This window comes from Notothenia coriiceps, unplaced genomic scaffold, assembly GCF_000735185.1.
Source record: "Notothenia coriiceps isolate Sejong01 unplaced genomic scaffold, NC01 NC01_scaffold00020741, whole genome shotgun sequence".
NCBI lineage: Eukaryota > Metazoa > Chordata > Actinopteri > Perciformes > Nototheniidae > Notothenia > Notothenia coriiceps.
The window spans coordinates 85,221-95,370 of record NW_011353442.1 but is presented as its reverse complement, the minus strand read 5'-3'; the positions used below and the strand labels follow the sequence as shown (position 1 = coordinate 95,370).

At 38.5% G+C, this 10,150-nt stretch overlaps 2 protein-coding genes across 2 annotated transcripts in view; one reads left to right on the top strand and one right to left on the bottom strand.

Annotated features, from left to right (window-relative positions):
- Positions 1–1,051, top strand: part of cav4b (caveolin 4b) — a 6,826-nt gene extending 5,775 nt beyond the window's left edge. The window contains exon 4 of the mRNA XM_010779807.1: positions 620–1,051. Within this exon, the coding sequence (XP_010778109.1) occupies positions 620–803 (184 nt within the window). The 3' untranslated portion in view covers positions 804–1,051. The remainder of the gene's footprint in view (positions 1–619) is intronic.
- Positions 1,052–1,595: 544 nt separating this feature from the next.
- fam50a (family with sequence similarity 50 member A) lies at positions 1,596–8,223 on the bottom strand. The gene is made up of 11 exons (XM_010779811.1): positions 8,110–8,223; positions 7,820–7,919; positions 6,611–6,738; positions 5,472–5,548; positions 5,063–5,129; positions 4,831–4,892; positions 4,628–4,704; positions 4,255–4,309; positions 3,579–3,627; positions 3,394–3,464; positions 1,596–1,673 (listed from the first exon to the last, which is right to left on the bottom strand). The coding sequence occupies exons 1-11, from the start codon at positions 8,213–8,215 to the stop codon at positions 1,596–1,598; spliced, it is 870 nt and encodes a 289-aa protein (XP_010778113.1). The 5' UTR covers positions 8,216–8,223.
- Between the last annotated feature and the right edge of the window lie 1,927 nt (positions 8,224–10,150).

Genomic DNA, 10,150 nt, shown 5'->3' with positions numbered 1-10,150 from the left:
GCGGCGTGCGTTGAAGCTTCAACGCTTCTGCCCATTCAAAGTGGGCGTGACGTCACACTTTCCCGAACTGCATTGTGGGAGCGTTGCTTCGCTTTGCTCGCGTTGCTCGCGTTGCTCGCTTCAAAAGTTGAGCAATGTTCAACTTTTGAAGCTTCGACGGAAGCGTCAGCCAATCAAATCATATGCCAGTACAAGCTCTAGTCAATCAAACCGCGTGCTTGTGTGTCCGGGGCGGGAGATAAATGTGATTGGTTGTTGGTCGAGCTTCAGACACGCCCGCCGGCAAGCTTCAACGCACGCCGCCGTGTGGACGCTGCGTTAGTGTAATTGCAGTTATACCTATAGGTTATAGGGTGATGATCCGGGCAGCAGAGTTCTGGATTATTTGCAGTCTATTGAGGAGTTTGATGGGAAGGCCAGTCAGAAGTGCATTGCAGTAATCAATCCGGGATGTGACGAATGAGTGGACCAGGATTTCAGTGCTGGGTTGGGACAGAGATGAGCGGAGTCTGGAGATGTTCCGAAGATGATGTTATATATCAATTCATAGTCCCAATATAGAGAGACGTTATTTCAGACATATTATTGTTTAAATAATGATCTTCTTTTCTCCCTTTAGGTTTGTGGTGCCTTGCATACAGCTGAGCACCACCTTCCTTCCCTGCATGCGGTCTTTATGTATGTGTGGTGTTAATGTTTTTATCACTCCCTTCTGTACATCTCTTGCTCTCTGCTGCAGCCAAATTGCTGTAACACTGTCGAACAAGGACTACCATCAAATGAGAGACAACGAGACCGCATGAATGAGAGAGATAGCGAGTGTTATCGAGTGACTGAATAAGCGAGAGAGAGAGATTGGTTATTTTATTAAAATGTGCATGTGTCTTTTTTTTGTTTTATAATTGGCATGGTTCTGCAATTGTTTCAAGTTAATGCTGTTTGATATGTTTTATATGTGTAAAGCCAGTTCATAGACAGTTTTTGTTATTATTTAAAAAATGTTTTTGATTCAATTGTACCATGCAATCAATAAAATAAATGTCAAAAGTTCCTTAAGCGTATTTGTTGTGAATGTGCACAGTTGATTCTAGAATAAAGTTGACACAATTAATCAAATGCATCTTTTGGGATTTAATCATTTCATACTATTATATATTATACTGATTTAGTATTAGGGTTAGGGTATTGTTTTAGGATTTGCTATGTAACTATTTTTGTTTTTCAACATTTCTTTAAAAGATTTTATAGACCAACTTTCATAAAGAATACTTTTTTTAAAATAAAAAACTAGCAATTGTGATTTGAATTCATAAAATATTCCTTTTCTTCTTTTAAATGTGTACTGATGTTATAGTCGAACCGTTTATTCAGCCTTTGATGCATTCTGATTTCTGGATGTAATAATTCCGAGCTCTCCTGGGTAACCTGAAGGCATCGTTTATGATTCTCCCGTTACTACCCAGCATGCACTTCGTCGTCGCCATTTTTCTTGTTGTGTTGTGCTGCTGGGAGTTATACCTTCGTAGCTCTTAATAAAATCAGTCTATTTCAGAATTGAATTTACCTTTTTGTTGTTTGTGGAATAAATAATCTTATTAGAGAGCGTTAGGAGCAGAAAGAGCAACATGGCGCAGTACAAAGGAGCCGCCAGTGAGGCCGGCAGAGCCATGCAGCTGATGAAGAAAAGAGAAAAAGAAAGATCACAGCTCGAGCAGCTAAAACTGAAAATTGCCGAGGTAAGTAGCTTTTTACCATCAATGATAACGTGTTAGAGTCATTTATTGCGAACTGACTTAGTATATTGTCCAAAATAATTATCGTACGCCGTTATGAGACCTTACGCGAGAGCCCTGAGTCCCAGCAAAGTGGGGGTTCAGTGAAGGCGTCGCAGTTGCAGTGTTTTACTTATCATCCTTTTTGTTCAAGATTCAAAGCTTTATTGGCATATGCACAGTAGCTCCAGTGTAATTATGGCAATGGTAGTCACAGGCTCCTCCAACAATGGAACATACATGTATATAAGACATTACCCAATAAAACACATTAAAAAAAAAATCAATAACAAATAGTGCAAGGAGAAAACTGAATAGAAATAAAATAGTGCAAGATTATGTTGAAAGACCAATGTGCAAGTATTGCAGAAGTAAACTTTATACATGTCAAATAAAATACAATAAAATGTTGCAAGTGAACAAGTAAATGCAGAATGCATGCATCTTTATGGCTTGATTTACCCAAAGGTTAGTGGAAAGCAACTCTTCATTTTTAAAGGACATTATTTATTACCTCATCTTGGACATTAGCTATCTTTTTGCTTAAAGATATTCTTATTCTTTGTACATTTTATGTACCGAAATCTGAGTATATCTTAGTTTTGTGTTTGAAAAAAAAAAAGAGGAATTTTTTTCCTTTAACCCTTAGATGCACTTAGAGTGACTGGACCCTACACTATACCATAAGTGGGTCAAAAAGGACCCGTATTAGAATGTGTTTTTATGAGATTTTTTCAATTTGGTTAAGAAAAAGCACTTGTATTATATTTTGGTTCACAGTAGAAATATTTTATATTTAATCTTTCACTATTTATAATTTTAGACATTTTTTTTACATTTAGAAAAAAAAACGAAATTCCATAGAAAATACATGCGGGTCATTTTTTAACCCACTTATGGAAGCTTGGGGTAGTAATACAAAAACTACAATTTTTTAAAATGTAAATTTGAATGGCATGATATCCAAAACATGTTTTTGGAGGAATAGCTGGTATATGAAATGATAACAAAATATAATTNTTACTCTTACTCAGCGGTACCACTGAAAATGGTTTATTTTAACAGGGAACAGGAAAATAAGGTGTGAAACTTGTTGTGCCTTTCTAAAACAAATCAACCAGTAGGCTTACTAGCTTCTACACGCTAAAGCAACTCAAATCTCTCACCAGCAAAATACCTCCACAGTTAAATGCCATTTTACGTTTCATTAGTATACGACAGTGTTTCTCAAACTTTTTCATACCAAGGACCACTTAACCAATAAAACACACTCGCGGACCACCTGACTCCACAAATATCAAAAAACACATCGCTTTTCTAGAACAGATTACAAATCGCCTGAAAATGGTACAAACAAGTGGCAACATGTGTGATGAAGGTGTTGCGCTGTGTTGCTCATGCAATCGAGAGTGAAACTTAAACCATTCCCGCGTGAGTGCGGAAAAACTTTAATTAATTAATTTATTTCAAATGTGAAATGTTACCAATATACTCACGGACCACTAGGGGAGCGCTCACGGACCACTAGGGGGGCGCTCACGGACCACCAGTGGTCCGCGGACCACACTTTGAGAAGCACTGCTCTAAGTCCTTTTGTCTCACTATAAAAACAAATCCTCACCTCATCTTTCTCAACGGTGGCGTCGTTCACCAGACGGATATCATCGTGGACGTCGAAGCTGAACAGAGGACCTGGAAGAAAACAGATAAACTGAGTCCAAAGGCAGTAACACAACTATTTCAAAATGTAACAGAAACAAAGCCAGGTCCTGTTTATGGATTGGCTGAAAGCTGAGGATCACTCACCAGATTTGCCTCTGGCTTTGGTCACGATGAAGTCGTAGAAACTGTGGTGCTGAAGGAGGCAAACAGATGAGAACAATCAAAGAGGGATAAAGTGCCGCACCTGCTCCACACATTTCAGTGTTTGTCGACAGAGTCTAGACTCTATACTTGTTTCTAAGTTGGCAGTTGTGTATGTTTGCACAGATTGAAAGCTATTAGAGTATAAGGTTTATTTATTCGGTTTTTTTCTAAAAATCATATTCCCTAGAAATATAGAAAGTAACAGAAATGGTTGGCCGCTGTGTCCTTGGGCAAGATACTTAAACCCAAATCACTCTGGATTCTTACGGTATTGAGTGCATGTAAGTTCATCAGTTCAATGACTGAATGATGAAGTGTTATGTCGATATTAAAGTATTTAATCAGAAATATTGTGAAATTGGATGTTCTCTTAATCACTCATCCCTACAATCAACCTGTCAGATCAGGCAAATGATAAAATGAACGTGATCTTTATCTATTATTCATTCAGAAAGCATTAGCACAACGAGGCAACAGCCGATGGGTTTGGCTGAACAAGCTTGAGTAACGCCTGGAGCGTGAAAGGAATCTCTCATCAACCAAAACTGTCACAACAATTAAATGAAGAGAAACAAATCAAATCCAAACAAAGTCAGGCAACGGTTGAACTGCTTACATGTGGTATGATCAGATCTTCTTTGATGTACATTAGCTGCTCTACTCCAGCAGACCTGCCCACAGAGGAAAATCAGTTCAGTAAAGATGAATTTAAACATTCCAACGGTGTGGGAGAGAAACTCGAACTTTGGGATTTTAGTCTTTGCAGACCATTAACATGCACAACATTATATATAAAACACTACAGGAAAGGGAAACCCCCCAGAGGCATATTAGGGCCTCTTTAATTTGTGTTCATTTGGTCAGATTGGTCATTTTGTCTACCTGCATTACACAAGCATGACAGAATGTGGTAGAGACACATTTGCAGGAATATGACCAATCATCATTATGTGTTTTAAGAAAGAGTGTACTCATCTTCAACATCTCACCTGAGCTCACTGAAGTCCTTCCTGAGGACCTCCAGGGCCCTCTGCAGGAAGTTCTGGATAGTATTTCCTTTTTTCATCTGCGGGCCAAATACACAATGAAATCATGGAGAGAGTAGTAACCACTTTGTCAAAGCATGTTGTTTTACAACATCATCAACAGATCTGTAGCTTTAATCAAATAATAACAGCTCATGGTGTTTTACCTTGACAGTCTTACGATGCCCTGAGCCGTCCCAGTAGCTGAATGTGATCTCGATTTCCTCGCCTGAAGACAAAAATACACACCATTATTTTTGGATCCATGGGAAGTGTGCATTTGTAAGTAAAGCAGGGAATTCAACAAATTCATTGTGGACAGAATGTGTGCTTGTAATTAGAGTTAAAGGCGTGGGAAGCACAACTGAAGTAATGAGGGATGTTTCTGTTGACACTCACTCTTGATCTTCTCCTGTTTGAGCTCCCACTCCTGCCGGAGTTCCTCTCTGAGGCGGTTCTCCTCCTCCTGAGCACAAGAGGCAGGGAAATGTTAAGGTTTATCCATAAAGAATTTGCTGTCACAGTCTCAAAATGGCAACTTTAACACAGTACTGTGAGCTACAATTATTCAGAAGTCTGTTTGTTTGTTTAAAAGGGGGATATATACTGTGTCTAGATTGCTTGCTACTACCCTAAGTGTTGTTTGGTTTGTGTTTCATTCTGCATTCTGCCAAGCTGATCTTTAAATTCCTATTGCCTCATCTGGAATATGATAACTCCCTCAAACGATTTGAAATATTTACCTGAAATATAAAAAGAAATAAGAAGAATGTTTGTCACTGACAGAAATGTTTTATATTCCCCTCACCTCTCTGTCTCGATCAGGAAGGAAGCTCGTGTCCACATCTGGATTTTTCCCCAGCTTCTTCTTCTTTGTTGGATAATCTGTACAGACATAGTACAGTTAATTAGACAAACTTCCTAATAACCATGTTAAATCTTAAAAAAACGAAGTATAAAAGTTACATGCTGATCATTTGCGGGGGTTATGTGCTACAGAGGAGCAATGCTAAGCTAACTGTCTACTGGTTGTAGCCTGTTATTTAGCACAAGACATGGAGTGGTATTCATCTCCAAATCTAATCCAGCAAGAAAGCAAACATATTGAAACGTTTCTATAAGCAACACAAAGGTAAAACAAAACAGAGAAGTAAGTAATTGTTTTATATATGCTATAATAACAATAATCAAAACTGAACTTAAACTTCTATATGTATATAATAAATGTATTTGAGCCAAGCTGTGATGCAACAACTACTCAAAGCATGTGACAAGGACATTGTTTTGTTTGACTCCCATTTTTTAACATATGCATTGATGTTCTATTATTTTTGATTTTCTCAAACCCTTTCTGCATATATGCAGGTTTTTTTACCCTGAGAAAACCTGCTTTACAATTGGATACAGACTCGTTTTTCTACTTTAGACAAAGATTCCTTTTTTGCTTTGGCTTTCGGGAGAACAGTCGGATGTTGGTAGCTGTAATGGTGCGTTAACACCGGAAGCAATGTGATTTTTGGGTACTAATGTCATATGTCTTCCGGGACAGAAACAAAAAAGAGCTGGCTTGGAGGAAGATAAGCCAGTAAGCACCTGGATAAGACGATGAAATTCACCAAATTGTGTGCGACGCTGGATGATATTATGAACCCAGACACGACGGCGTTTGCTGCTACTTTTGTAGGACTTCCGCAGAAGGGACAAAGCAGCAATAGTTGTAATATATTCCATAATTAAGTGCAGAAAGAAATAACTATTTAGCTTGGACGCGTAAACAACATCGCTGTCAACCTGTCTTGAATGCACCATAAGAAGAGCATATCCAATGTATTTTAATAAGTTTGTACATTTGAATCATTTCCCAAATCCATGTACATTTTATACATGGATGTTAAGGATGTCAGTGGAGCTCTTTTGCGCTGTCACTTTCATACAGTAAAGACTCACCATCCTCTTCTTCCTCTTCCTCCTCCTCTTCTTCTTCTTCTCCTTCGTCTTCGGGATTAAACGATAAACTGGCGATTTTCCTCTTCTGCTCCTCCTTCCTCTTTTTCTCTTTCTGCTTCTCCAGCTTGCTGAAACCATACAAAAAATCAACGATGTATAAAAAAAAAGAAAGACAGGAATGACCGGCATAGAGCCATGATGACATACATTACCTATCCCTGCCTTACTTAAATTAGTTTTAATATATAAAGTATGCATCTTCTTCATTGACAGCTGTCTTATTGTTGCCAAATTGTACAGGAGCCCAAACAAACAAAAGGTATTAGTTACAGTTGGCAGCTGGAGGAACACCTTGCTTGTTGGGACAGGTCGGGTTAGACGCCACCCAGTGTTGAAAGTGTTGAGCTTCAGGACAATAGCTTTGTAGGTGTACTAATCTCTCAAATAAATCTTTATTTAGTAATATTGTTTCTACAGGCACAAGAAATATAAAAATAATCCTGATCCAACCAGTTTTTGCACACAAGAGTTATCACTAGTTGGATGGAGACTACTATTTAAAATGTTGACACACCACCTGAACTGAGCACCACATGTTCTTCCTTGACTTAATCCAATGGGATTTTCCCATTGGATTATGGAATTTAGCATAATAAGATATTTGGCAAACACACGATTATGATACATACTAGGGCTGCTCAATTAATTGTATTGTAATCGCAATTACGATTTTGGCTTGCAACGATTACGAAAACAACGTAATCGAAATAAAACGATTATTTTATTATTATTTTTTTTTTATTATTATTGGTTTTTTAGTTGAATTATACTTAAAGTTCAGGGTAATCAACTGTTAAAAACATACTGTTCAAATGTTTTTTTTCAATAAATGGATGTTTTCAAAGTAAATGGATAATTGTTTTTAATAATCGTGATATCAATTATTTACCCAAATAATGGAGATTATGATTTTTGCCATAATCGAGCAGCCCTAATACATACACGTTGGTTCAGCAGGATAATCTCCACAATATAACACCACTTTATGATTTGTGATGACTAAATGCAATAGCCAGAATTTGAAAGCTGATGTTAAGATATGAAGGAACTTCATCGCGATCACAGCGCTGCGAATCACCACAGCTAAACCAAAGGCATCTTATGTTCCTAAACCAAAGCTACTGTGTGATAATACATATGATAACTCACAGCATGAGCTCCTTGGACTGCTCCTTCTTGGCCAGCTGTTTCTCTCTCTCCTTCACCAGCGCCTCCTGCCTGGCCTTCATGTCATTCAATGTCACCAGACCTGATCAAGTAAACAATAGTCAAACAACAATCACATGGCTATATAGAACCACAAGACACATTGCAATGATGTTGCATTATTGGTTTCCTTTCCCAATATCTCTTTTGAGCCAAATGCTCCTTCGGTCCAAGCAGGGGACAGTTTGTGGTGATAACAGAAGTATTCGATGTCCAAAAACTAGAATTCTTACCAACTGTGCTGGACTTGAGCTCTGCCTCCACAGCATCATAGTGAGCGGAGAATTTCTTATCGATGTTAGACTTCACCATGTTGTCCTGTAAGAACCAGACACGCATTACAGACAAGACAAACTGGAGGGAAAGTTTAGCCTGCCATGTTTTTAAGCATTAATAGCAACATACGGTTACAATGCCTCATGATACCCTACTAGCTAAACGCTATGTAGATAGGACTTTTTTAAATATATTTTTACGTACAAAACAACATGGCTTTCAGATATTCAAAATAAATTAATAGGATCAGGTTGTTATAAAACAGAAATATACAGTATAGAAATGTATAATAGATAATAAACAATAAAAACATTAAAGAGCTAGGGCTATTTATGTGAATCATATTCTTCCGAACAATATTGTTGCATTATTATTTCTCTTTAACTGCTTTAATTAAAACCCTTAGATGCATAAGTGGGTCTTTTTTGACCCGGTGAGGTGGTTTTCTTAGAGTATCTCTGTAATTACAGGGTTTCCCACACATAGACTATACTTGGGCGGGCCGCCCAGGTATATTAACGGCCGCCCAAGTATATTTCGCAACCCATTTAAGTTTTCTTTTTAATAAAATGTTTTTTTTTTTCCGTCCGTGACCACGATGCCATCTGCGATTGATTAACTTGTGGGCATTGATCACTCGGTCTACGCCTCCTGTACCCAGTCCCGGACTGGCCATCGGGTGGACCGGGGGGTTTCCCGATGGCCTGGCCTCTTAAGTGGCCTGCCTCACACAGGTTGACTGGCTGTCTACATGATGTGGCCTGCCGACATGGCCACTGTCATACAGATCATAAATCAAAGCCCTTGATTGGTCTCTGTGTGTCATTCAAGCTCGGGATAACCTCAGCTCAGGTGAGGTAAAGGACTCTCTGAGTGTTTAGATAATTAACTTAGTCTAAGTTCTCAGTGGGTCTCAAACGGTGTGGTCACCATTTATGTAAACACATATTTCCATTTGAGGGGGTTGTGATTAGTAAAATATGCATGAATAAATAAATAAAAAGTTAACTAGGTGAAAAAAGGTAAGATACACTTTAAAAGCTTGTTGAGAGCTAAAACTAGTCTTTGCTGCTGCCTCAAAGAGGAGCAGGGAGGAGAGGAGAGAGACAGGAGAGGCTGATTCAGGAGCACAGACACACTCACAACTATAAATGAACCAAAAATAAATAAATAAACAAGTTTCAGTGTTTTTTCATATTGGAAGTGGTACTGTATGTTATTGGTTATGGCCATGATTTTATGATTATTGAAATGTATACAGTTCTGTTTCATATAGGTGTTTCCATAGATCTAGTCTCTTTATTTCCCCCTCAAAATGCACCAGAGTGATGCATTTAACTCCAAAATAAAAAAACAAATCTTACCAGGGGAGCATGCCCCCGGATCCCCCTAGAGGATTTGAGGTCTACCCCCACTTAAAATCACATTGATAGGTTCCTAAATACATTTACAATTTGTTTAAAATAGTAACCCATGTCAATATGTTTATTTGTGGGTAGTAGATTTAAACTATAGGGCTATCACTATGGGCCCTGCCTGTACCTGTTCGCTCTGCCATCGCGTGAAGGGTCTGCTAACAAGCGACCAACAGAAAGGTTAATGTTAATGTTGTTGTCACCTCAACCCCCCCTGCCCCGCTACCACCACCCCCCAACGTATATTTCAGATCTGTGGGAAACACTGTACTGGTAACACATTCAAAGTGAAATAAGAGAGGTGTCTTACTGAAAGAACAGATTCCAANATGGTACAAACAAGAAGCAACATGTGTGATGAAGGTGTTGCGCTGGGCTACACTCTCGCGGGAATATCTCCGCAATGGAGCGAGCTTAAGTTTCATGATGTAGCCCAGCGCAACACCTTCATCACACATGTTGCTTCTTGTTTGTACCATTTTCAGGCGATTTGTAATCTGTTCTAGAAAAACAATGTGTTTTTGGATATTTGTGGAGTTAGGTGGTCCGCGAGTGTTTTTTTGTTGGTTAAGTGGTCCTTGGT